Source organism: Heliangelus exortis, chromosome 23 (genome assembly GCF_036169615.1).
Source record: "Heliangelus exortis chromosome 23, bHelExo1.hap1, whole genome shotgun sequence".
NCBI classification, from domain to species: domain Eukaryota; kingdom Metazoa; phylum Chordata; class Aves; order Apodiformes; family Trochilidae; genus Heliangelus; species Heliangelus exortis.
In genome coordinates this window covers 864,586-890,633 of record NC_092444.1, presented here as the reverse complement: position 1 = coordinate 890,633, position 26,048 = coordinate 864,586, and the positions used below count along the sequence as shown (strand labels likewise).

General features: G+C 44.9%; 2 protein-coding genes across 8 annotated transcripts; both read left to right on the top strand.

Annotated features, from left to right (window-relative positions):
• The first annotated feature begins 58 nt into the window (after nt 1-58).
• MFN2 (mitofusin 2) lies at nt 59-11,920 on the top strand. Of its 2 annotated transcripts, XM_071767347.1 has the most exons (19): nt 59-161; nt 477-609; nt 874-1,052; nt 1,729-1,864; nt 2,226-2,388; nt 2,904-3,028; nt 3,296-3,404; nt 3,493-3,600; nt 3,970-4,123; nt 4,361-4,428; nt 4,597-4,718; nt 5,018-5,144; nt 5,420-5,524; nt 5,996-6,098; nt 6,770-6,990; nt 7,116-7,265; nt 7,715-7,911; nt 8,285-8,419; nt 9,062-11,920. In XM_071767347.1, the coding sequence occupies exons 3-19, from the start codon at nt 878-880 to the stop codon at nt 9,129-9,131; spliced, it is 2,268 nt and encodes a 755-aa protein (XP_071623448.1). In that variant the 5' UTR covers nt 59-161; nt 477-609; nt 874-877; the 3' UTR covers nt 9,132-11,920. The 2 variants fall into 2 exon arrangements, with proteins under 2 accessions (XP_071623448.1, XP_071623449.1); XM_071767348.1 differs by lacking the exons at nt 59-161; nt 477-609 and having other exon boundaries at nt 855-1,052.
• Nucleotides 11,921-12,644: 724 nt separating this feature from the next.
• MIIP (migration and invasion inhibitory protein) lies at nt 12,645-19,674 on the top strand. Of its 6 annotated transcripts, none has more exons than XM_071766835.1 (10): nt 12,645-12,820; nt 14,701-14,890; nt 15,421-15,864; nt 16,427-16,526; nt 16,914-17,025; nt 17,212-17,276; nt 17,668-17,797; nt 18,211-18,307; nt 19,085-19,192; nt 19,465-19,674. In XM_071766835.1, the coding sequence occupies exons 2-10, from the start codon at nt 14,717-14,719 to the stop codon at nt 19,468-19,470; spliced, it is 1,236 nt and encodes a 411-aa protein (XP_071622936.1). In that variant the 5' UTR covers nt 12,645-12,820; nt 14,701-14,716; the 3' UTR covers nt 19,471-19,674. The 6 variants fall into 6 exon arrangements, with proteins under 6 accessions (XP_071622936.1, XP_071622941.1, XP_071622937.1 ...); XM_071766840.1 differs by having other exon boundaries at nt 12,688-12,820; nt 19,066-19,192; XM_071766836.1 differs by having other exon boundaries at nt 12,714-12,820; nt 14,716-14,890.
• The last annotated feature ends 6,374 nt before the right edge of the window (nt 19,675-26,048 follow it).

Sequence of the window (26,048 nt, the reverse complement as noted above, 5' to 3'; positions counted from 1 at the left end):
TGTTCCGCGCGTCGCCTCCGCCGAGGCCGTGCCCGGGACTACAACTCCCATGGTGCCTCGGGACTGCCCGGCGCCTGGCGATGACGTAGCCGCCCTGCGCCTCCCTCCGGGTGTGGGTGCCGCGGGTGTAACATGGCGGCCTCAGGGGCGCGGCGGTGAAGGTGAGCGGCGGGGCGGCTCCCGGGGCGTGAGGGGAGGTGGGAGCCGCCGGGGCTGGGTCCGGACTCTCGGGGGTTCGCCTGCCGTTGGGGAGGGGAGGGTAATGGCGGGGAGGGCTCTCCGGGACGGGGCGCTGCAGCCCCTCAGCGTGAGGGCCGCTTCCCGCCCTTTGCGGGGCGCCCGCCGCGGCTGCCTCAGGTCTGAGGGGATGGAGGTGGCCGCACGGAGCATCTGCCCAGTGCTTCCCCCACACTCCCTGGGGATGTCGGGGGAGCAGCAGCCTCTGTTCCTCATCCCCCCCGGCCCCTCTGCCGCAGGGACGGGGCTGGAGGCGACGTCGTGGAGAGAGCTGGAGGAGGTGAGCAGGGCGAGGGAAGCTGCGGACGGTCGTGCTCAAGAGGGACTCGATCTGATGATGCCTGGCTTGTGACAACGTAAATCATCCTGAAAGTAAGCGGAGGAAGGGGAGGAGTGGTCGCTGGGGGCCTGGTGACCTGAAGGGAGAATCATAGAATGGAAGATAATTTTTGCTTGTTTGTTTCTTTCTGATACTTAACTCATTTCCAATTGTAGACAATGGAACAGTATCTTTGTGGGGAAAAAAAAGGAGGTTGGTTTTAAAATGACTGTTTCTCTAGTCCTTGGTAGGATGCTTGTCCAGCCAGCTGCTGGCACTTGGTGAAACATCTTTATTTGTGGGATTTTTCCCCGCAGCGCAATGTCCCTGTTGTTTACCCGTTCCAACTCAATAGTTGCAGTGAAGAAGGATAAGAGACACATGGCTGAGGTAAATGCCTCTCCACTCAAACATTTTGTCACTGCAAAGAAGAAGATCAATGGCATCTTTGAACAGCTGGCTGCATACATCAGTGAGAGCTCCTCGTTCCTGGAAGGTGAGCTCAAGTCTGTAACTAGGAGTGTGTCACAGAGCTTCCCCCACGTGCACTTCCCCAAACACCCACCAAAAAACTCTCATTCAGTTAAATGGTGTTGCTAGACCTATGCTATTTTTTTTTTTTTTACTTAATGTGTTTGTGTCTGATATTTGTTAGGACACCACCAAATAATTTTATTGAACTTGGGTGGAGTTTGGGGTTCATACTTCAAAGCATTTTTTTTTTTTGAGGTCGGGTTTTATGTTGTTTGGGGGGTTTTTAATAAACTACACAAGGCCCTTTAGGTTTTTCCCCTCTAATTCTCCCAGTAATCTTCCCTAGATGTTTAATTGGGAGTGACATGTGGTGTCTGCCAGTCACTGGCTTTAACAGCTTAAGACACAGACAGAAGGTTGGTTTGGTTGGTTTTTTTTTTTTAAGGGTTTAAGGCACTCCTAAGGATGAGAGTGGTTATTAGCTACACAAAGGAGACAGGCTGATAAGTGCTGTTATAAAATGGCTTCAGAGTTTAAAGATTTAATTTATGTATGTTTAAAGATTACCCACACAGTCTCTGGGACGTGGATAAACACACAGCTGTGTGTTCCATCATCCAGTTCCTGGTGTTTCACCCAGTCCTGACCCAGATGGCTTTTAGGATTCAGAGCCATAATCCTGGTTTTTTTTGTTTTAGAAACACACAGGAACGTGGAGCTTGATCCTGTCACTACAGAAGAGCAGGTACTGGAAGTCAAAGGCTACTTGTCAAAAGTCAGTGGCATCAGTGAAGTGTTGGCAAGGAGACACATGAAAGTTGCTTTTTTTGGAAGGTGAGTCACGTGCTTACCCTGCCTTCACTCACCACTCAGCAGAGCAAGCAGCATCTTTAGGATTGTTGCCAGTAAAAGGATATTTATAGAAAGACTGGTGCTCAGTCTTTCACAGCTTTTGCTTGTAGTGTGTGTGTTGCTGGTACTGGGTTTCTTGTCAGTCAGCAACAAATCCTGTAGCACAGAACTCTTTGATTTGGAAGAACTGTTAAGAAAACAGAAAATTCTTTTTGTAAGAGGTGCCTAAACTGTTAATATTCCTGATACTGCTTGGGTTCAGAGAGCTTGCTCTCTGTAGTGTAAAAGTGAGTATCCCTGAGTCTCAGAAGCCTGGTTAAACCACTCTTTAATCTGATTTCAGGACAAGCAATGGGAAGAGCACAGTGATAAATGCCATGCTCTGGGACAAAGTCCTTCCCTCAGGAATTGGACACACCACAAATTGTTTCCTGCGTGTGGAAGGGACAGATGGACAGGAAGCTTTCCTGCTGACTGAGGGCTCAGAGGAAAAGAAGAGTGTTAAGGTACAAGTTCCTTAAGCATAAAACAAAAGGGAAATGCTCTTCAGCACTGACAAAAGAGAAGGAACCAAAAAATGAAAGCACTATGAATTAATTTCTGCATTAGGGATTTTAATCATTAAAGGAGTACAGATGAATTTTTTGTTATAGGTGTAGGAAGGGAGGAATGGAGCAAGTTAAAAACTTGTTAATTGTATGAAGGAGACATTATCTTGTATTTGTTAGTGGTAGCAGGGAATCACAGTGATGACTCAGGAGGTTCTGAGCTCCCTGTGACTGAGAGGAGGCACAGACTTCCTGATAATTCTTCAGGAGCTTGACAGGAAAATCTCTCATAAATTCTTATGGCTGCTGCCTCTTGACTGGGAGACTCAAGCACCTTTCATGTGCAAAATCTTCAGGGTGTAAGTGATTCTGAGTTGGGTTTTATCTTAAATTGTTTGTGAACAGCCCTGGGGGGGAAAGAAATGTGTCAGTGGCATAGGGAAAATGTTATAAATTCTGCATCTCTTTACCAGACAGTAAACCAGCTGGCTCATGCCCTTCACCAAGATGAACTTCTGAATGCTGGCAGCCTTGTCAGTGTAATGTGGCCTAATTCCAAATGTCCTCTCTTAAAGGATGATCTGGTGCTGATGGACAGGTGAGAAATACCTCTCTTTCCTCCTTATCAGAGATTAATTACAGCAAGGTCTTGGACTACAAAGTCAACAAACACCAAGGAAATTGACCCAGTTCTCAGCTGTGTCAGTGACTCAGTCCCTCTGCTGTAATTGGCAGCTGGGTGGTATTGGGGTTTCCTGTGTTACTCAAGGAGGGGGTAGCTCAGACATGGGAAATTAATGAAAACGTGCTTCATATTAACTTTTTTAACACTGTTTTTGCTGTTCCTGTCTCTTTGTGTGGGCAGCCCTGGCATTGATGTAACCACAGAGCTGGACAGCTGGATTGACAAGTTCTGCCTCGACGCCGACGTCTTTGTCCTGGTGGCAAACTCTGAGTCAACATTGATGCAAACTGTATGTTCAAGTCCAGTTACTCACTGGCTCGGACTAAAAATCAATAAATTTGGATCTCTTAACAGGGTTTTCTTCTGTTTTGCTCCAGGAGAAGCAGTTCTTCCACAAGGTGAATGAACGTCTGTCTCGACCCAATATTTTTATTTTGAACAACCGCTGGGACGCCTCTGCCTCTGAACCAGAGTACATGGAAGAGGTTTGTGGGGTGTTTCAATTCCTTCTCTTTGCAGGGACATTTCAGGGTCCATCCTGACTGGACCTTGCAGAACCATAGTATTGGATGTGATGGTTTTGCAGCTTGGGTTGTTATTACCACACTCTGGAGACCAGAGGGAGTATAAAGCAGTGATAAAGATGTGACTCAACGTTTCTGGGCTGGAATTACAGGGCCCAGCTGGAACTGGGTGACTTAGATAACCTCTGGAAGATTCTATAAAGCAGGGAAGGTTTTTTTCTTGTCCTTTTGCATTGGTGAATCAGACCAGCAGAGGGCATCGGGGCGCCTGTCCTAACCTCCAGGAGAGGGATTTAACTGCATGGGGAGTTTGTGCCGTTGATCCCGCAGGTGCGGCGGCAGCACATGGAGAGATGCACCAGCTTCCTGGTGGATGAACTGGGAGTGGTGGATCGAGCCCAGGCTGGGGACCGAATTTTCTTTGTGTCAGCAAAAGAAGTGCTGAATGCCAGGATTCAGAAGGCTCAGGGGATGCCAGAAGGAGGTGAGGAAAGCTAACAGAAACTCTGGTTTTTTTTATACGGAGGGAAATAGAGAATATCTTATTCCAAAATATGAACAAAATATGAGTCAGATGATTAATAGAGCAGTCAGAAACAAAGAGGGGACTTGGCAGCACTTCTGCATTGGCTTCATGGTAAAGCAGGGGCTTTGCCTGATGTCCAACATCAGATTGCTACCTGAAAACTGAAGTGGTTATTCTGCACTTTCCTTCTCTCAGGTGGAGCATTGGCTGATGGATTTCAAGTCAGAATGTTTGAGTTTCAGAACTTTGAGAGAAGGTTTGAGGTGAGCATCACATGTGTTAAGCTGCTCAGATTTTACTCCTGAATGGCTGGGGACTGGAGTTGATAAACATGGGGTGGGACCACATTTGGGAAATAGAATATATGGGATAGCAAAGCTGTGTCAGTGTCCTTGTTCTTGCTGCTACTCTTGGCTGCTTTGTGTTTTTAGGAGTGCATCTCACAGTCAGCAGTCAAAACAAAGTTTGAGCAGCACACAGTGAGAGCAAAGCAGATTGCAGAAGACATTCGTCTGATCATGGATTCTGTGCATGTTGCTGCCCAGGAGCAGAGGTGAGGAGCCCTGATGGCTGCTGCTTCCATAACTGAAGTTTGGATTCTGGGAGAATTTTAAGGGAAAAGAGCATTTGAAATGCAGAATCCAGCATGGCTGAGAGTGGGAAAGACCTGTACTGCTGCTCTTGCTTCACACTGGTTTTTTGTCCTGTGCTATGTGGATGAAATGTATTGTAGATAGTGACATATTTTATCCTTTGGATGGAGAATTTGTCTTGTTTTTGGAATTGAAATGATATTTTTAGATCACCAGTGCATTTTTCTGGCTTTTTGGTGGGCACTCTTTTTTCCCCCAGAGTTTACTGCCTGGAAATGAGAGAGGAGAGACAGGATCGTTTGGGTTTTATTGACAAACAGCTGGAGCTCCTGACTCAGGATTATAAGAAGAAAATAAAACAGATCACAGAGGAAGTGGAGAGACAGGTAAGGAGGAGTGGCTGCAGCAAAAAGAGTTTGTCTGGGATGGCTGCCAGGCATGGTGGGAGGAATGCTGAGTGCTGACAAAGGTCTGGAGTAACAGAAATGTGGGAGTTACAGATGGGAGGAGAAGGAATGAAGCAGGCAGTGGCCACATGGCACTGCACAGGCAGAGTGCTCAGCAGTGCTTGCTGAGAAATGCCTGTCCTCAGGGGGAGGGATGGGTTCATCTCTCCCCAGGACAGAATACACAGAAACTCTCTCCTGTGCTGTTTCTCTAGGTGTCAAATGCCATGGCAGAAGAGATCAGGAGGCTTTCTGTGTTGGTAGATGAATACCAAGCAGACTTCCATCCATCTCAAGTAGTTCTTAAAGTTTACAAGAGTGTAAGTAACATTTGCTTCTTACAGGTTACTTAAGCAACTTTAAAGAGGCCTTTTTTGTGCTTAATGTTCTTTCAAATAAGGGATGTGCTAAGCTTTTCAGATTGTGAAAAATACTTTGTTATGATGTCTTTTGCATTTGAATAGCTTCTATAAAAAGGGAACAACTTCAAAAAAATGAATAAGGAATAAATAGATTTTTTTTTTTTTAATAATCTCAGTGATAAATTGATACAAGTGTGATGTATCAAACAGAACTATTTGTGGACAGAGATCCATATGAGATATTTTGGTTTGCTTTTCCCTCTCCTTCATTGAAGAATAGGGGGGAAACACACTGATCTTTGAACAGTGGGCAGACAGAAAATGTGCTTTTGTTCTGGGAGGGTTGTTTTGTTTTAATTAGCAGTCTCTAGCACCTACAGCCTGCATCTTATCTGTTTGTTTTAAGCTCAATAACTTTCTCTTTGTTAGGAGCTGCATAAACACATTGAGGAGGGCCTGGGCCGTAACATGTCTGATCGTTGCTCCAATGCAATCACAGCTTCCCTGCAGACAATGCAGCAAGAAATGATAGGTCAGTTCAGCAGGCAGTGTTTCTCTTCCCTTGATCTGTAAAGTGAAATAACTAGGTCAGTGTCCTGGGACTCTCTTTAATCTGATGGCTGATGTGTAGCTGGTATCATCTGAGTTTCCATCTGATGAACACTGCTGTGGTGTGGAGGGCTCCTGCTTGTTCCACACTGCTTTTCCCAACCTGTGCAGTGGTTTGCTGGTTGGTACCTACAGTCAGATTAATCCTCATGACAGAGGAACTGTGACTTTGGAGACCTGAGCGGTTCTCAGACCAAGATCATAATGAAATGTGAGTGACCTGAAACTAAATGTCTGAATGTAAGCTTTAATAGGACTGTGTTCTAAACACCTTCAGAACTGGCCTTAGGGTTCTGCTTTCCAAGCTATTGTTAAATGGTGAATTTTAGCAGCTACCAACCACCTAAGCATTTAGGAGAGTCCATGGAAGGATTCCCTTCTTTCTGAGTTGATCTGAGAAACTGGGAATCAAATAGTAATTCAAGATCTCTCTTGCTTTGCCACACGTTTGACTTTAGGAAGTTTATGGTATGAAAAAAAAAAACCTGTGGAGAATGGAACAACACATAACCACCCTGATTACAGAATGCCAGTCCAGTTATTTTTGAGAACTTGACAGCCATTTTTGAATGTTTTTATTTTCTGTTCCTGTAGATGGTTTAAAGCCCCTCCTGCCAGTCTCTCTGCGGGGCCAGATAGACATGTTGGTTCCCCGCCAGTGCTTCACACTCAGCTATGATCTGAACTGTGACAAGCTCTGTGCTGACTTCCAAGAGGACATAGAATTCCATTTCTCTCTTGGATGGACGATGCTGGTGAACAGGTTTTTGGGACCAAAGAATGGTCGTCGGGCCTTGATGGGCTATAATGACCAGGTAAACAACCTCACTGAGTGGGCAAGGTAGAGCTGATATTCCTGATTTCCTAATGCTGAATTTATGGCTTGCCTCCTCTCACTCTCTCTTTTGTCCTTGTTCTTTGTCATTGCTTTTCTAATCAGATTCAACGCCCTTTAACACCAGCAAATCCCAGTCTGCCTCCTTTGCCTCAGGGCTCCATGACCCAGGAGGAGCTCATGGTGTCAATGGTGACTGGATTGGCCTCCCTGACTTCCAGAACTTCCATGGGGATCATCGTGGTTGGTGGTGTGGTACGTTGGCACAGGATTTATCTGCAGGAAGCTGGAGCACTGGCTTGAAAAGGGCTTGCAGTGCTGAGTCCTGTTAGAGATCTGCTACTACCAGAGAGTGAAATCCTTTCTCCTTTGAGCTGCCAGTTGAGTGGATACATTGGTCACCTCAAAACATCTTTTACTTGAGAAACAGGGATTCTCTGAACGAGATAAAGTTTGTTTGCACTTTCAGTTGTAATTTAAACATGCTGGAAAGGTTCCCCTATACTCAAGTAGTTCAGGTGAGCTATTTTTATTTTGTAGACTGGGCACGAGTAGCAAGCTGTTTGACCAATAAAACCACTTGCAAGTCAGGGCACATTTTTATGTGCCTAGAACAAATGCAATGATCTGTGTGCCCCTTTCAGGACTTAGCATCATTTCTAGGTGATGATCATGTCATTTTTGTGTCCTTGTGCTTTTTGTAGGTCTGGAAGGCTGTGGGCTGGAGGCTGATTGCTCTCTCTTTTGGCCTTTATGGGCTGCTTTACGTGTACGAGCGCCTCACCTGGACCACAAAAGCAAAGGAGAGAGCTTTCAAAAGGCAGTTTGTGGAGTATGCTGGGGAGAAGCTGCAGCTCATTGTCAGCTACACAGGTTCCAACTGCAGCCACCAAGTCCAACAGTGAGTTGCCTGGATTCAGCTAGAACTTGATCTAAATTCTCTTCTTTAGGGGTGTTGGTTTTTACAACTGATTCTCCTTGTTAAAGCAAAAGGAGTCTACGTCCTTAATTCAAGATTTAAAAGTGTGTAATGATGCACATTTTAAAAGAATATTATGGGGTTTTTTAATCACTGAGGTAACACTTGGATGCTGTGAAACGTTAGGCTTAGTGTGCTTCTATCTCCCACATCAGTTGCTCTGCATTCTTACAGAGCAGTGGAAAGATGAGCCACTGAGCAACACCAGCACCATACATCAAAGAGATTTATTCCCTAAATTTGCTGCCTGAGCTCTGACTTTTTGCCATACCCAACTGTTCTCCTTTTCTCACAGAGAGCTTGCTGGAACGTTTGCTCATTTGTGTCAACAAGTGGATGTCACACGGGAGAATCTTGAGCAGGAGATTTCTGGCTTGAATAAAAAAATTGAAGTTCTGGATTCACTGCAGAGTAAAGCAAAACTGCTCAGGTGAGATTTTGTTATCCCATATACACAGACATTTGCATACAGCTGTTTTTCACCTGATTGCCCCAAGATGTTCAGATTAGGGTGATTCTTTGAGTGCAGCCCTTCTTCCATCCTAGTGTTTGATATGCAGACATCAGCATCTTCCCCTCCCTACTTTCATTCTGTACCTTCCCATGCACTGTTGACATTTAAATCTTTTGTCTCACAAAACTCCTTTTCTTTCCTGCTTTTGGCTTGTTTGGAATTACAGTTCTTTTCTGTGTATCAATACATACAGTCCTCTACTCCAAAATCCTTTAGGCTAATACAGAATTATGCAAAATGTCTCACCCTCACTTTTGTACACAGTTGTCTGATGGTTTATTTCACCCTGCAAAGACTGCCAGGAAGAATTGTTCAGACATTCCTTAACTGCCCAGTAAGATCAGTGAGAAGCTGTGACCAGGATCTCAGTTGGAATCTCAAAGCTTAGGAAAGGGTTCCTGCCCTGAGGGAGGGCAAGGAATGGTGGCAGCATTTTGGAATTGACACCTGGTGCTCCTCTCCATGCCTTGCTGTTCATTTTTTTCAGTCGTGCTACTTTCAGGTTGGCTTGAGAAGAATTTATTTCACTCACCTGATGGTTACTTCCTTTCCTTGCAGGAATAAAGCAGGTTGGCTTGACAGTGAACTCAACATGTTCACACATCAGTACCTTCAGCAAAGCAGATAGTGTGGGAAGAAGGAAAAACCAACACTGTTTCCTGTCAGTGCTCTCTTAAATACTGCAGAGAACATGGTGGGTGATGGAATTCCCTAGAGGGGATGAGCAAGAGCCTATTGCTGCATTCCCAGTTGCTGTGTGAACAGTAGGATTCTGCTTCCTCCTTTGTGTCCCACCTCTGAACACTTGCTGTTTATAACTCCTCTTGTTCCTCCTTGTGAGACCAGGCTACTTGAGAAGGAATGTGTGCCTCACACATTTACAGGGGGCTTTTTAAAGCAAAATGAAGTACAGTAACAGATTTAAGATGTTTTTCAGGTTCAAAGTGATTAAGATGTCTTTATGGACATTCATTTTGCTGCGTGCAGACAGAACTTCTGAAGAACTTGGCCAAGCCCCAGGTGTATGTGTGTGTGACAAGCAGCTGTTTGCCTAAACACAGATCCCAGGGCACACAGCAGATGTACTGATGGTTTCACAATGCATTTATAGCCCAGGCAGGCCTGTCTCCTAGGTTAATATTCTGTTAATATAGACCAGGACAGAGAATCACTGTGTCCCTTCATAGGAAGCTTTAGTACTCTCAGTGTGTTTAAACCTATGAACAAAACCCAGTTCTCTCCCAGGGCAAGAGGGACTAAGATTTTGCTTTGGTGAGCTTATTGTCTTTGGGATCAGCTTCTTCCTCTAAGAGCACTTTAATAAATGCAGCCTGACCTGTTTCACATCACAAATAGTTTGCACTGACATAAGTAGTGAAGAGGTAGTGCTGGTAACTTGACAGCTTCTTGAGGAAGAACAATAGGAAAGGAAAGCCAGTTGACAGAATGTCATGAACTGCTTTATGAGATAAATTTGATGAGTGTGGGTTTTTTTGGAAATGCACAGCTGTTTCTGGAAGCAGGCCTTTGGAATTCCATTGCCACTATTTGGCCACAAGAACAGCATGTGGATTACAAGCTGGAAGAGATTTTGCTTCATGTAGAGTTCCCATAGGATGTTACAGTCCATGCAGTAATATGATTTGATGTTGTTTCTCTTCTGTTCAAAGTAGGAGAAGGAGCTGGCAGGTGCAGCTTCTCTGGAGCAGGAGGGACACCTGTCCCTTGTATTTTGTGCCAGGGCAAGAATGGGTTAAGCCAAACTGGTTTTTTTCAAAGATTTTTTTTTTAATGGATGAAATACTGAATCTTGCCCTGAAGCACTTCTGAATTGGGAGTGTAAGATTTGGGAATTGTAAGGACTTGAGTCTCTGTTGGAATTGATAGAGGAAAAATTCCCCCTGATTTAAGAAGTACCAGGGTTAGGTTCCTATGTTGCAGTTTCTTTCCCACCTAGTGGGTCAGTATTATGCCAGGTTTGGGGTATAACCTTTCTGTTCCCCACAAAATGTCTGAGGAATCCAGGATCAGATCCTGTGTTTTTGAAGTTAGTGGCAGGTCCCAGCTGAATTCAGAACTACTGTGAGTGGGTTTTTTCCTATTGACAGTGAGACTTTTAGAAATGCTATCAGCTGGCCCAAGGCTTTCTTGTCCATGCTCAGGTGTGAATATGTGTCTGTGACAAGTCCCCTCTTTCCTGTCTCACAGAAGTTGCAGAAAGAAGCAGCTGCCTGACTAATAAGGGAGTAAAAATAGTGGAGTATCTGTAAGTACTTCAGATTGGGTTTAGATTTGCAGTAAGACTTGAAGTGTCTGGATCATGTAGGAGCTGGCAGTGGGACTTGTCCCTGGAATGCAGGAAGCAAAACCTTTCACTTCTGGGAGACAGCTCTGAATCCCACCCAGACTGAAAAGGCACTTTCACCAGAGGGTTTTCTCAGGCAATCACCAGGACATGAGTACAACTTGGGTCAGATCTGAGGATGAGTAAGAAAGACATTTCAGTCTTTCCCTCTGGAGAGGTGTTTTCTAGGCTTGTGGTGAAGCAGACTGAAGTGGAGTCATCATCCAGCTGCTGGATGGTGAATAAATGAAGGTCTCTAGTCTGAAGCCATCACACACACGTTTGTAACAGGCTCTGTACTGTGCTGAAATAAAATATTAAGCTCTCCCCTTGTGCACCAGGACATTGTCAGGTCCAGGTAGAGGGAGGTGCTGGTGTAACACTGCTCAGCAGCTCTGAGCTACCTGCAATGCTGACCTTGCTCTGGAAGACCCCTGTGGGCTTTAGGGGAAATCTGGTACCTGAGCTTTTCCCTTTCTGTAAAGGGGAAGATTGATGAGTTCTTACAACCTGGTGTTGTGCCACTGTGTGTGTTTCTGTTCAGATTTTGGTGATGCAAGCATCCTCACTGTAGTGCTGAAACCCAACCTGTAAAACAGGGGAAAAGAAACACATTTTTTTTAAGCAGCAAATCTGCCACCGTGGCAGAAGAGTTTTTAATTCTGTGTAATCCTTGTCCCCAGAAGCCCAAGTGATCAAGAATAGAATTTTTAGCAGAAAGGCCTGTGATTCCTCCTCATCACAACAGCTGTGCTTCTTTAATTCAGAGTGGTGGAGGAATGAACACTATCAGCCAGGAGACTGCTCTCTCCTTTTCTTAAAGCCTGATAAGCTAATCCTTGGAAATCCCCAAACCAATCTTCCTCAAACTCTTTATTAAAGAAGGTCAGCTAAATGCACTTTATCTTATTGCTGCTATTTATTTTCCTCTGTGTAATGTTGATGGAACTCTTTGAAATGCTCTTACCAGTGAGTTTTCTCTCTGCTGTATTTAAGGTGATAAATTTGCATGAATTATTCCTGTATCAACGCTGTAAACAATGGAAACCAAATAAAAGTCAATTGGAAAAATATTTCTGCTTGTCCAAAGTCTCAGGTTTGATGTGTTTATTGAGGATGTGCTGCAGGAAATTGCACCTTTGACTGCAGTGACCTTTTGTCTGGGGTTGTACAGGGAAAATTACCCAGAAGAGGAATGATAGTGGCCAATTAATTGAAAGTTTGAGAGATTCCTTTGAAGTTAAAAGTGCTTAAAATGTTGCTGCTGAATCAGTGCTTCCTGGAGAATTTTGTAGAAGTTCACTGAGCTCACAGAGAGCAAGTGTGGTGAGTTGGGTGTGCTGGGCTGAGGAGGTTGGGGGGGCTGGAGGAGAAAAAGGCAGAGAGCCAGTGGGAAATAAAACCCACAGAACCGACCCAGACAAACAACAACAACAAAAAACAAAACAAACAACACAACACAACAAAAAATCACAAAAAAACCACACCAAAACAAAAAAAAACAACCAAAAAAACCCCCCAAAAAACAGAAAAAACCAAAACGAAAATCCAAAAAAAAAAAAAAAAAAAAAAAACAAAAAAAAAACCCCAAAAAAAAACAAAAAAACCAAAAAATAACCAAAAAAAAAAAAAAAAAAAAAAGACACAAAAAATACAAAAAACACAAAAGCAAAAAACCAAAAACACCAGGGCTGGGCGCTGGGTTCTGGGTGGGGGCAGTGCCCTCACTTTGGGTCATTCCCGGAGCACCTCAGGTCCCGGTTCCGCCCCGCTCTGGGCGCGGCCACCCCCGCGCATGCCCGGAGCCGTGGGGCGGGACCGGACCGGACCGGAACCGCGCTGGGGCCCCCGGAGCCGCGCTGGGGCCCCGGGAACCGTGCTGGGGCCCCCGGAACCGCGCTGGGCCGGGGCTGTCCCGGTGAGCTGAGGGCTCCGCGGGCTGTCCGGGCCACAGGCGGTTCGGAGCGGCTCAGGTGGGCCTAAAACCGGGGTGATGGGCACCGGGGGGTCCGCAGCCGGGGAGCCGCTTGGCCCGGCGGGACTGGCGGTACCGATAGCGGTACCGGCGCGGTGTCGGCTGGCAGGCTGGGCCCGCGAAGGGATTGGGGATTGTGCGATTTATCAGCCCTGGGCCTGGGAGAGGCTCAGACAGAGCCCGGGGCAGCTCTGACCCGGAGCTCCTGGCTCCCAGGACAGCTCCTGGTGTTTTCCCACTGCCCGGGGCTCAACTCCTTCCTTTTCTGAGAGGATCCAGACAAAAGCAGCTCCACAAAAACCTGAGCCCTGGGACTGAGCCTGGAGGACTTCAGGGCTTCGTGTGGATTGTGCTAAGAGTGGATCTGTGGTAAAACCCTCCCAGAAAGCGCCTTGGCTGATGTTATTCCCAGAGTTTTTGCTTTCCAGGGATTAATGATGAGGGAGGGGATGCTGTTAGCTCGGTTCTGTGAATACTTTTGTTCAAATGATCTCAAGTTGGGTGCCTGGAGGAGTATTTCTGTTTGGTGTCCCCTAGGGTACCTCTTGCTTATTTCTTGTAATAAAATATATATTATAGTTCTGTGTTAGCACTGCTTACAGCTTCTCCCAGGGCTGTTTTACATCTGGTTCCTGGTGTCCAGTTGCTGAGGAGCAGACTTAAAAACACATTAGATGAGCTTTGGAGAAGGATTTAGGGGAGGAAAAGGTCCCAGGAACCACATAATTTTCTAGAACGTAATTAATCATGTGCTAAAAGCAACGCCAAGGTTTGGGGTTAGGGTTTTGTTTTACTAAAAACAACCAAACAAAAAACAAAAAAACCCAAACCATCACTTTTTGCAAATTTAGGGTAGCTTGGGATCTTGTAAACATATTGAGCAGTCTGACAGCCTTCCAGTCCTACTGAGCTCTCTTTATTTATTTGTTAGCTTCCTTTTTTTCCCATCTTCTAGAAAAAAGGGCAGTAACCCTTAGTGGTTAATGTGTGGGACTGGAATTGTCTGGATTTTGAGGCATAAATGATCCTTTTGAAGGCTTCCTGTTTGGAGAACAGTTTGACTCAGTGTTTCTTTTTGATGTAGTAAATACATCCATGGCCATTACTCATATTTTGAACTTGGGAGCCTCCTGGTGTTATCGTTATACAAATTCTGATGTTTAAAAACAGTATTAAAGTAGAATGACATAAAGTTGTCCTAAATATCAGCCTCTGAATCAAATGTCTCTGATCTGACCTTTTGATGTGGATTTTTTTTCGTGTTTGCTGTTTCCTCTGTAAGAGTTTCTTGTCTCTGTTCAGTCAGATACCAGGTTCTGGGTGCCAAATATTTGACAGCACATCTGAGGGGAGAGCAGGATGATCTGAGGGGAGAGCAGGATGATCTGAGGGGAGAGCAGGATGATCTGAGGGGAGAGAAGGATGATCTGAGGGGAGAGAAGGATGACCTGAGGGGAGAGCAGGATGATCTGAGGGGAGAGCAGGATGATCTGAGGGGAGAGCAGAATGGTCTGAGGGGAGAGCAGAATGGTCTGAGGGGAGAGAAGGATGATCTGAGGGGAGAGAAGGATGATCTGAGGGGAGAGCAGGATGATCTGAGGGGAGAGAAGGATGGTCTGAGGGGAGAGCAGGATGATCTGAGGGGAGAGCAGGATGATCTGAGGGGAGAGAAGGATGATCTGAGGGGAGACAAGGATGCAGTGCTGTTAATTCTTAGTGTAAAGGGTTTTGATTTTGAGACTGGCTGATTTCTTGGGGGCAGTGACCAAAACTCCCTTGGTTCCACCAGGTGTAAGTGGGTTCTGTCAGTCTCCTGAGTTGGCTTCTTTGCTTAATGCTTCCATTTATGTTAATTCACCTTTCCTCTGGCTTCATAAGAACATGTTTTCATAGGATGGATGTAGAGCACCTGCAGAGGCTGCGTCAGACCAACCAGGACCTTCTGCAAAGGCTCAGGATGAAACAAGAAGAGATGAGGAGAAGACTTCCCAGCAAGCCACCCCTCCCAGCACCTCTGCACAGCAGAGCAGCTCCTGGCAGATCTGTCCCCTTGCCCAGGAGAGGAGGGGTATGTCTTGTGTCTGTCCTAGGAGTGCTCAGGAGCAAATGATGGTTCTGTGATGGGCACCACCAGCTGCTGTGGTGTAGGAAAGGAGACCTATGGACACAGAGGAGCTGTGGAATGTGGAATACAGGCTGGTAGCAAAGTAGCTAAACTTTGTTTATTCCTTAGCCTCTGGTCTCTGATATGTTCTCCTTGCAAAGGGTTCAGAGATCAGTTCCTGCCTATGGAATGTAGGTTTCTTAATCTACCAGAGGAATGAACTTTGGGGAACATAATCCTTTTATTTCTTCTAAGCACAAAGGCTGAAAGTTTGGCAGCTTCTCAAATTGGGAAAAGCTCCATTTGGCTTGAAGTGGATCCCTTTCTTATCTTTTCCCAGCACTTAATAATGTCTCATGAATAATACAAGGATTTTGCTTTTTTCCATGCAGGAATTTAAAGGGGTGAGCAGAGCAGGATAAGAGATTGATTTTCTCTTGCTGAGTGAAATGTCCTTGCAGTCTGGATGATGTCTTTTGTCTCTGTCCTTACAGAAGGAAAACAAGGTCAATGCTGTGAAGTCTGTGGTGTCTGTGGAACCCAGAGCTTACACAGCCAGAGCCACCCTGTGCTCATCTCTGAAACACAGCATCAGTGACAGAGGGGTCCAGCAGCAAGGAAAGGGACAGCAAGCAGTAGGTCTGGATCCCAGCTTTCCTGGGAAGGAGAAGGGTGTTATGCCAGAGTCTGCAGTCATCACTTGTGGCAGAGAAACCTCCCATTCTCAAGGGAGTCCAGAGAAAGAACCCTTCATTGAAGAGAACAGAAAAGAGTTCTCTCTTCTGCGTGGTTTCCATGAGAAGGAAGAGCTTGAGAGTCATCTGGACCCATCCCTGAGCAGAATCCAAAGTGAAGAGACCAGCAAGGAGCACGTGGGGACTGGAGAGCCCATAACCCATAAACCTGACTTGCTGACATCTCAGTCCAAAGAGCTGAAGGTAAATGGTGAAACCAGGGTTTTGCTTGGGATGGGGAGAAAGGGTGATGAGAGCATCACTTGCAGTGTAGCCAGTGCATAAATTGGACTGTTCCCAGCCAGGAACTGTTGATGTTTTGTTCAGACCCTGCTTTCCTTAGTCCTTGAACCAAAGACCAGAAAGCTGCAGCACTTTGCTGTAAGATTCCTTGGCATTTGTGATTCCCATGCTCAGGGGGAGCAGCCTGGGGCAGTGCTGCTCCTTTTCTCCTTCACTGGGAGCATCCTCCAGGGCAGCACAGGTGGCCTGATATTTGGGGATGTGTGATGCAAGAAAGTCAGCATTTTGTTTAAAGCCCTGAAAAAATATTGCCTTGGCCTGGGTGAGTCCCCTGCCTCCTCTTTCTGTTGGATGAAGACAAAGGGCTGGTGAGCAGGCTGGTGGTAGAGGCACAGGTAGAATCCAGCCTCAAACTAAGCCATCTCTGTCCCATTTGAACAGCTGGCCCTGATCTCCAGAGCTGCATCTTTGCATGTCCTGCTGGCACACAGGAAATCTTCATTAATTGTTTTCTTCCCTGAAGGAAACTGCTGGTGTGACTTTGCAGCCTGAGCATGAAGAATGTCCCATCCCTGGGAGCAGCTGGTCTGTGCTTCCTTTCCTGGGCTATGACTGGATTGCAGGTGAATCCTAAACCTGAAGCAGAGCTCTCAGCATGTTGTGCTGCTATAAACAGTTAAAACACAGTTTGCAGCTTCTAAAAGCTGAGCTGTGGCAGCACTGCAGACCCAGAGCCCACGTCACAGGTCTCAGCAGAGGAGCTTCAGTTGTTCCAGGAGCCATTCCCTTTCCAGCCCAGAGGTGACTTGTGCTTCCCTGGAATGGTGAAGTGGCAGTGCTGTGGGAATCCAGGCAGCAAATGGCAAAGCTGAGGGGGGTCAGAGGGGCAACTGAAATGAATTAAGGACCTAAAGCACGTGGTGAGGCTCTGGCTTGACAGGATGATGTGCTCTTGTTTTGGTGCTTTGGTGCTTTCAGTAAATCTTGACCTGTTTCCTTGGTGTTCTCAGGGCTCCTAGATACAAACTCATCAGTAGCAGAAAAACCTGATCAATATTTTGCTGAGCTACAGGAGTTCAGAAAGGCCAACACAGCAGCTTGTGTCCATGAGCAGGAACTGGAGTAAGTGGGCATGGGGCAGCAGTCTGTAGAGTAATGCAAGAGTAGTTTGTTGGGAGTGGGAAATTGTATGGGTGGCTCTGCAGGCTTTTCTTTACCTCCCAGTCAGGAATCTCTGCTTGGGAGAGGTGGTGCTGTTCAGAGGGCCTGTCCCCTGTCACTGACTGATCTGTTTGTGTATTTCTTTAGGCCCAGTGCTCTGGATGACTCAGTGGCCGAACAAGATCCAGATTTGATAACCCGTTCCCATAAGTGTAAGATCAGATTTCTTCCTAATCCAATTTCAGGGAACAACTGAGCAGTCTTTGCCTTTTGTTTTGAGAGAGCTCCATGACTGGGCAAGACAAGGAAGAAGCTTCTAAACCAGATTAAACTTCCTCTCTCAATCAGTATCATCTTTTGTCAGGGTTTCTTGTAATTGGCTGACGTTCTCTTTTTAAGTTGAGGAGGTTGAAGTTTTGGTTTTGCTTTTTAGGAACTTCTTTGGGGACAGGAAATGCAAAAGAGACTTCAGGAAGAGCAGCTCTTTCTGTAGAGTGCACGTGTGACACGGTGGCAGAACACAGCTGTTGTTTGGCTGCTTTGTGGAGCCTCCTGCCACACCAGGGATGCCCTGACCTGTGATGTTTTCTTGTGCTGTGCCAGGTGTTTATTGCTATCGACTGAACCAGCGCCTCTTCCCTGTCCCTCTGGACTCAGAATCTGCCTGCCTGGTGTGCAAGATCCCACGTGCTCACCGAGCCCCAGAGACACTGGAAGAGCCAGTGTGTGTCAGGTAGCTACAAATCCCTGCTGTGGAATAGGTGGAATTCAAGGAAACAACAGGGAAGAAACAGCTGATGATGTGAGGGAGAAAACAGTGTCAAGACAGCTCTGTAGAGAGGTCCTGTTCTCAAAACAGGATCTTAATTAATTAATATATTTATTAAGAGATTAATCTCCAGCTTAAAAACTCCCTGCTGGTCTTTTTTACAAGCAGGAACAGTTTTGAAGCCAGTGAGAAATGCATGTTTTACATTAATTTGCTCCAGAACCTGAATGTACCTGTTAAGTGCCTAGAGCCCTAATCCAAAACTCTTTTGCTTGGTTCAGTTTGGGATTAGAGCTGTGGATTCTGAGATGGGAAGGCACCTCCATCTCCTCTGCCTGGTGGAAGGTGTAGGGGGTTGTTCTCTGGTCTGGTTGCAGGGTCAGCATTCCCAGCTCTGCCCTTCTGCCTGCCCACAAGTACAGAGCCCATCGCAGGAGGAGCTTGGAGCCAGCAGACAGCCTGGCTTTACCTGTGGTGAGTTCCTGCCCTCTGGCTGATGCTGCTGGCATGGGCTGGGCTTGCATGAGGAGGGGCTGGGACCTGGCAGACCTTCCAGTAAGATTTCTGATCTGCATTCCCCAGATTTCTCTGCAATGGCAAGGAAAGCCATTGGTTGTGTGCTTCTGGGTTCCTAGCTTTGTGTGACTGGCAGGAACTGTCTGACCCATCTCCAGATGCTTTACACCAAGGAGCAGAAAGTGCCTGGTGGAGCTGTGTGCTGCTGGGGTGTGGTACAGCTGACTCAGTTCAGGAATTCACCTTTCAGCACAATAAACTCTGCCTCCAAGTGCCTGTGTTTCTTTGCACAGATGTTAGGGAGCCTAAAAGTGAAACTTCTGTGAAATATTCAGTGTGGGTTTGGGCAAAATCATTAGTGGCAGGGGTGGATTCCAGACTGGTTCTGTATTCCAGCCTCCAGACATTATCACTAATCCAAGCTTGCCATGGTGTAGGCAGAAGCCTGGGTTTGAGGTTTAGGGAGCTGGATGAGTCGGGTGAGATGTGTTCAGAGAGGTGCTTGGGTTCACAAGGCAGAGGGTTGGTTTAGAAATAATCAGCCCTGCAGAGTGGGAGAGGGGACAGTAATGCAGTTCTGCCTCATTTCCTGTTAGTCATATAAAAGTCCTTTAAAATTAATTCATTAATTACCTGTTAAAACCTGCCTGTGCAGAAATGATTATTTAAAACTATCAGGCCATAGTAAACTAAAAGGGTAAAGCACTCCAGGGTAGCATTCCCATCTCTTCACAGCATTGTCTGGCTGGCTGGGAAAACTCCTTCCCTTCCAGCAAGCCCAAGCTCAGCACTTTGGATCTGGGATCTTCACTGGCAGGGAAGCTTCCCCACCACCCTCACCTGGTAAGAACTGCCTGGAAAGAGTCCCTGGGGATGCTGTGAATGACACAGATGGGACTTGAAATCCTGTTCCTAAAGGGTGTGAAAGTCATCAAGTGACAGTGCCTGGGAGACTCCTCTTGTCCCCACTGGGAAACATTGTCCTCTTGCTGCTGGGTGAACTGGTGTCTGCACAGATAAGAGGCAAAAACCTCTTCAGCTCAGCAGCCTCCATCAGAAAGGGAAAAGTCACTTTGGCATTCCCTGATCAATTATCCTCTCCATTTGAATTCCAGAACTAAGTGTCCAGAGGGTCAGGAGGAACCAGGACTCAGCAGCTTCTGCACCAGACCCACTGGACTCAGACCCAGCAGAGGGAGCAAAGCAAACCTGGGCTCTGGATTCAAACCCAGCTCTATGAACCATTGACCTGGTTGCCCTGGGGAAGGGATGGACACAGGCTGTGGAAACAACACACTCTGGATAAAAGTAGATTTTTGAGCAGCTTTTTCCCAGTTTTCATAGTTCTGTGTCTGTGTGAGCAACCAATTCACATATGTGAGAGTTTGTGTGTTCAGCTGTGGCTTTTCCCTTTTTTTTGCCTTTTGTAGCTACTTCTAAGCATGAGCTTTCCCAGCTGGGGCTGGATAAAGAGAGATTTTATTCATCAGAAATCTATAATTCCCTAAAATGTTTGCAAATCATGGTTGTTTGAAGTTTTTTGGAGATAAACTGAAAAACATTTTGAAGTTTTTAAATTCTACCAGAGCAAAGTATACAGTGTGATTTGTTTTAATTTTATAGCCTCTTTCTTTTTCTAAAAATAATAAAACCAATGTTATTTTGTTTAAATAAACCTCAAACAGAAATGCTGCCTCAAATTTATTTCTGGGATCTAACCTGGTAGACAGAATTGGATTTTCACCAGTGATATTTTCAGCTTCTTGGTATTCACAAGTATTTCTTTGTCAGATAAATTATTTACTACATCAAGTGTACAAATAGACTTTTTTGAAGCAAGGAAAGGAACATTGCAAGGTTATTAAATCTTAATATAAGACTTAGAATGGAAAATGTGAAGGGTGATTGAGTTTAGTTTTGGGCTGTGTATATGTAGGATAAAGGGAACAGAACTGGTCACATTATTACCATTACTGAAAATGCTAATTTTAAAAGAAATTAACCCAGTGAATATAGAAACATCAGGTGCCAAATGTTACATGAAATGGGACAGAATCAGGGCTTTTACTACTTGCCTTCAAAACCAAAATGTCAGAGGTCATAGACCATTTTTTAATTTATCCTGAAATCAATTTCAGGATCTCCTCTCCCCTTTAGAAACAGGAAATGTCATTCTGTAAAGAAACTTCTGTGAGATAAATCTGGTGAATTCAGGAGGGAACCAACCTTGAACTCAAAATGTCTTTTGGTAGCTGGGGATGCACTGAGCCTCTTACACGTGAAAGTGCTGAAAGTTTGAGTATGACTCTGTTCTTCCCTGAGAACCAGGTGAAGGAAATCAGTGCCACTGCAGCTCCTCATTTGTCTCTTTCTGTCTGGTTCCTGGCCTGTTGGGTCCTGCCCTCCTTTGCCAACTGAAACACTGAAAATGCCACCTGGACATGGAACCTTCTCTTTTTTCCTTTTTTCCTTTTTTTCTTTTTCTTTTTTTTCCTTTTTTTTTTTTTTCCTTTTTTTCCCTTTTTTTCTTTTTCTTTTTTTTCTTTCTTTCCTTTTTCCTTTTTTTCTCCTTTCTTTTTCTTTTTTTTCTTTCTTTCCTTTTTCCTTTTTTCTTCTTTCTTTTTCTTTTTTTTTTCTTTTTTCTTTTTTTCTTTCTTTTTTCCTTTTTTTTTCCTTTTTTCTTTTTTCCTTTTCTCCCTTTTTTCCTTTCTTTTTTTCTTTTTTTCTTCATCTCCCTTCACATCTCTAAGACTAAGCCTTACAATGCCAGATCTTGTCCACTGTAGAATATCTTTAGGAAAGGTTCTTTTCCCCATGTATGAATTTCAGTTTAGCTTTAACCCTCTTGCCCTTCCTCTTGTCTTTTCACACCCCCTTTCAGGGGAAGCTTCTCACAAATGCTCAGTCTCAAAGCATTATTATTATTTTTAATTATCTAAGCCATCTCACCAGCTTTTTTTTTCTAACTAAAAATGTTTCCCTTCCACATCAGGAGGACTCATCTCAATTGCCATGCTGAAATATTGGTACCTTAGTTTGCTTTCTTATCTCAGCTGGTGTAGGGAATTGTTTCTTTTTCTTTTTGTTTCTTACTTTTTCAGAGCAGAAAAGCAGAGAATGACAACGTGTAAATCTACACCACTCTTCCAGAAGCTGTACTCGGGTTTACTGAAAATACTGAAAATACAGACATGATGTGATCTTTCTTTTAAGGTCATCTCTCAGCCAAGCTGTGGGCACAGTAATTCTGTGATAAGGTTTTGGTTTCTTTCATGGAAGCCAAGACTTTCCTGAGAGCAACGAGTCCTCTGTCAGCTCTTATTTTCCAGTCTGACTCAAAGTGCACTTTAGTTTTGAAGCTACTCTGCAGAAGAGAAAAAAATTCTCTTTTTTTTTCCCCATTATTTTATCACTCTATGTAAGGTAGTAGTATTAGTAGAGATAATAAAAATAAGTTTCTAAGAATGTGTTATTCACATCAACTTCAGATAAATGACATCTGTAACAGAAATGAGAATTAAGCCATGTTATCACCCCAGCTAACGTGGTCACTGACACACTTCTAGCTGCTGAAATTTTTTGTTTCAATCAAACTTCTGAGTGACTTAACCCTGTCAAAAAGGGAACAAACCATCATATTTTGTTTTGCATATTAACACTGAGTCTCTGGTAGCAGAAAGGCACTGTTACAGTTCCAGAAAATTTGGTTTTTTAAGAATAACACTATCAAGAGTGGCTTTGCTGCTTCTGGTAACCTGGGGTGTATCCCATGCCATGCATCCCATGCCATGCATCCCCTGCCATGCATCCCCTGCCATGCATCCCCTGCCATGCATCCCATGCCATGCATCCCCTGCCATGCATCCCATGCCATGCATCCCCATGCCATGCATCCCCTGCCATGCATCCCCTGCCATGCATCCCATGCCATGCATCCCCATACCATGCATCCCCTGCCATGCATCCCCATGCCATGCATCCCCTGCCATGCATCCCCCTGCCATGCATCCCATGCCATGCATCCCCTGCCATGCATCCCCATGCCATGCATCCCCTGCCATGCATCCCCATGCCATGCATCCCCATGCCATGCATCCCCTGCCATGCATCCCCATGCCATGCATCCCCTGCCATGCATCCCATGCCATGCATCCCCTGCCATGCATCCCATGCCATGCATCCCCTGCCATGCATCCCCTGCCATGCATCCCCATGCCATGCATCCCCTGCCATGCATCCCATGCCATGCATCCCCTGCCATGCATCCCATGCCATGCATCCCCATGCCATGCATCCCCTGCCATGCATCCCATGCCATGCATCCCCATGCTATGCATCCCATGCCATGCTTAAATTGGGGATGCACAGCTGGGAGTAATTGGAATAAAAACCAGGGAGCATTAATGGAGTCAGTGGGGGATTTATAGGTCTTGGTTGAATCAAGGTTTCTTGCAGCAAGAGTAAAACCAGCTGAGAAGATTCTTTTTCCCCCATTCCTTTGCCTTCTCTGCTGCCTGGAGAATTCTTCCAACACCTGTGGTGTGGCTCAGAGTAAGTAAAAAAAATACTGAAATACTGCTGACAGCATTTCTGAGCTTCCCAAAATCAGGAATTATTTCCTTTAAGTACCTTTTGGTGTTCTGTTCTGTAATTTTAGAAGTTACCTTCTCATTGCTTGGGAGCAGAGCAGGATGCATCTCCTTCCCTTTCTGTGGCCAAGAAATTTTGTGTTCAGCAAGAGCTCAGCTGTTTGAGGAAAAAGCCCTGACTGGCAAAGAACCCAGAAGCAGGCTGGGCTTTTATTTTTAGTTTACTCTTTTGCCTATGCATGAAACTTTACATTAAGCAGGGAAGCTGATTTATTTTTGTATTATTTGACTAGAGAACAGAAAAACCCTCTGAGAATGTGCAGCTACTGAAATGACTTGGGATTTCCCCCATGTATTGGGATTTTATTATGATCCCAACCCATTTATAACCATTTTGTTTCCTGCTGGGAACTCTTGTTTTTAATCCATTGCTGTCTCTGCAACAAGAGCTCCCTCCCATCTTCCTTCCTGACCACAGTGGCCAAATACACCAAGGAAAATTGCTAATTCAGGTTATCAAGAGCACACTCACTGGATTTAACAGTGGTTTGATTAATGGGACATAATGGAGTGGATTGACAAATACTTGGTGCTAAGAAAAAGAGACATTTGTGTGCCAGAAAATAAGGATCAGGATCAGAGTGGAATTCCTGAATATTCTCCCTGTGTGCTGTTACCACACAACCACAGGATTCCTGGGAAGAGAGATCTCTGATAAAATACATGAACAGATGAGGAGAGGTGTTAAGAATCACTTAATTCTTGTTGAGTGAAGCTCTGCTTTGCCTCCCCTTAGGCAAGAGAGGTTTTTATTACAGTCAATGCTTTCATTTTTCTTTTTTTATTTTTTAAGAATCTGAACCTTCAGTTGTACCTTCCAGAGGATGGTGCCTGTATCCCAATGAGCTCTGGCACTACTGAGATTCCTGGGGAAGTTGTAGGGTTTTGTGTTGTTTCATTTAGCCAAGCAGCAAGAGTTGAGTGTGACAAAAGGGCACTAAAGAGCAGCACTGTCAGACACTGAAATATGGAAGATTTTAGCCAAGGGCATTTTAAGATGTATTCTTTTTAAATCCAGTGGTATTTTTTATCTGTCTGACAGATATTTAGAGATGATACTTCTCTCAGTGTATTTTTTTTTTCTCACCAATACTGCTACATGCATATTAACTTAACATTTAAATATTAAAAAACAGAAGGAGCCAGACTAAAAGAGAAGATAATTTTCTGGGAAGTACAGGGAACATTTATCTAAGTCCTGTGGGTTTGCTGTTCTCCCAGTGACTGTCAAGGCTTCTTTGGGAAAGCCCCTTCCACTGCCTCTGAAACCAAAACACCCAGAGAGCAGAATGAATGCAGCCAGTTAAGAGTGCGTGGAGGTTGGGGAATTATCAGACATGACCTCCTCACCCTTTTTATTGCTTTTATTTATTTTATTTATTTTATTGCTTTTCATTTATTTCTATTACAGCCTGTAGCAGCACTGTGTGATGGGCCAGGCTTCCCAGAGAGGCAGCAGCAACTTCCCCTCTCTGTAAATACCAACTTCAATCAGGAGTGAATTTCAGGAGTTGTAAGAATGATGCCAGCTGGAAATTTGTTTTCCTGTGGATGTGCAGGATGAATCCTCTGAGGAGCACAGACCCCCCAGCCCAGCTTTTCTCCCAGGGAAGGTGTTACCTGAATCTTTCCTCTCTATCCATCACCTTCCATGACATTCTGTAAAACTTAATGACATTGCATCCCCAGCCAAATTTGACTGAAGTTATGCAATGGCTTAAAAAAATTATTGGCACCATTGATTAACTAAGAACTGACAAATGTGTGCATACAGAATACTTAATATGTTCATTCCAGTCTTTTTCTGGAAAACAGGCCAGAAAACTCTTCTTGTTGCCAGTCCTGGAAAAGTCTTCCACACACCAATTTTGTGCTTGGATACATTGGGTTTGTGTCAGTTATATTGACCTCAGCAGGGTAACTTCCAGAAGCTGAAACTTTCCAGGCTTTTACAAGCTCTGATAGGAGCTGACCAGAAAAACAAAAAACAAAAAAAGCCAACCCAAAAATGAACACCCCCTGACTACTTTGTCACTTGAAACCACATTCATAAATTGTGAGAATTGCCTAATGGCATTTTATTACACAAGATAAGGACCTTTTCTAGCCCATTATTTAACCAGGAAAACCAAAAGAGTAATACTTGGATGTTGAGATACTTAGCTGTCTCTAGACATACCTACCACAATCAGCTTTTCTGGTAAGAGAGCTGAGAAACTGGGACATAACTTGACAGAGTGAAAAAAAAAAAAAAAGGAGATTAGATTTATGTGTTAAATACATGGCATGTTCTGAAAATGCCTGCTTTTAAAAGATTGCATTCTGGAGAAATAAGTAGAGTTATTTAAACAGGAAAGAATTAGAGCTGTGAGTTAAAGAAGATATTTCCATCACTCCAGGGGTGCTGCTCTCAGGCTTTGGTTGTGTTGGCAGTGGGGTAGCTGTGGATCTTTTATGAAATAATTATCTGGCTTTCAATCTTTTCTCATCTTTTTCTGGCTTTCTTTTTCATTTTGCTGATAAGGGTGAGAAACTAAAAACCCATGGGTGTGAGGGTTCAAATTCTCATACTTCCCTGGGCAGCTCAAAGGGGGTTTCAAGGCAGTCTGCCCTTTTTTCAGTGACTAACATTTACTTCTGATAAAGATTTGAGGGCAGATAAGAAAGTTTCATGACACCTTAAACCAACTGAAGGCCTTCCAGGCACCAGAGCCAAAAAAATGTTATCCAGAGGAAGAAATGCAAGTGAGTGAGAAGACAAGGAGCAGCCCAAGCCAGTGATAGGAATGGATTTGAAATGGGATTGGAGGAGACAGAAGGATTCTCAAGAGAAATCTCTGTGGGATGTTGGTGTTTAAACGGCAACGTGTAAAGCATGAGCCTCTGGCTGGTTCTGAGTGTTCACACACTCATCCATGCAGGAGGAAAATGACTGTACTGAGAAGTGGCTTTTTCTCACTGGTAACTTTCTGGAGGCTTTGTTGCAGCTCCTGAGCTTGGCTGATGGACGGGGCAGGGCTTGGACTCCTGCCTGGCCCAGGCTTTGGGGT

Excerpts from the sequence above, each read along its gene's own strand:
- MIIP (XM_071766840.1), top strand. The coding sequence starts at position 14,717 with ATGGATGTAGAGCACCTGCAGAGGCTGCGTCAGACCAACCAGGACCTT. Across the intron at positions 17,277-17,667 it reads GATAACCCGTTCCCATAAGT|GTGTTTATTGCTATCGACTG; the intron begins GTAAGATCAGAT and ends GTGCTGTGCCAG. Across the intron at positions 18,308-19,065 it reads ACAGCCTGGCTTTACCTGTG|CATTCCCATCTCTTCACAGC; the intron begins GTGAGTTCCTGC and ends ACTCCAGGGTAG.
- MFN2 (XM_071767347.1), top strand. The coding sequence starts at position 878 with ATGTCCCTGTTGTTTACCCGTTCCAACTCAATAGTTGCAGTGAAGAAG. Across the intron at positions 5,525-5,995 it reads TTCTTAAAGTTTACAAGAGT|GAGCTGCATAAACACATTGA; the intron begins GTAAGTAACATT and ends TCTCTTTGTTAG. Across the intron at positions 7,912-8,284 it reads TGCAGCCACCAAGTCCAACA|AGAGCTTGCTGGAACGTTTG; the intron begins GTGAGTTGCCTG and ends CTTTTCTCACAG.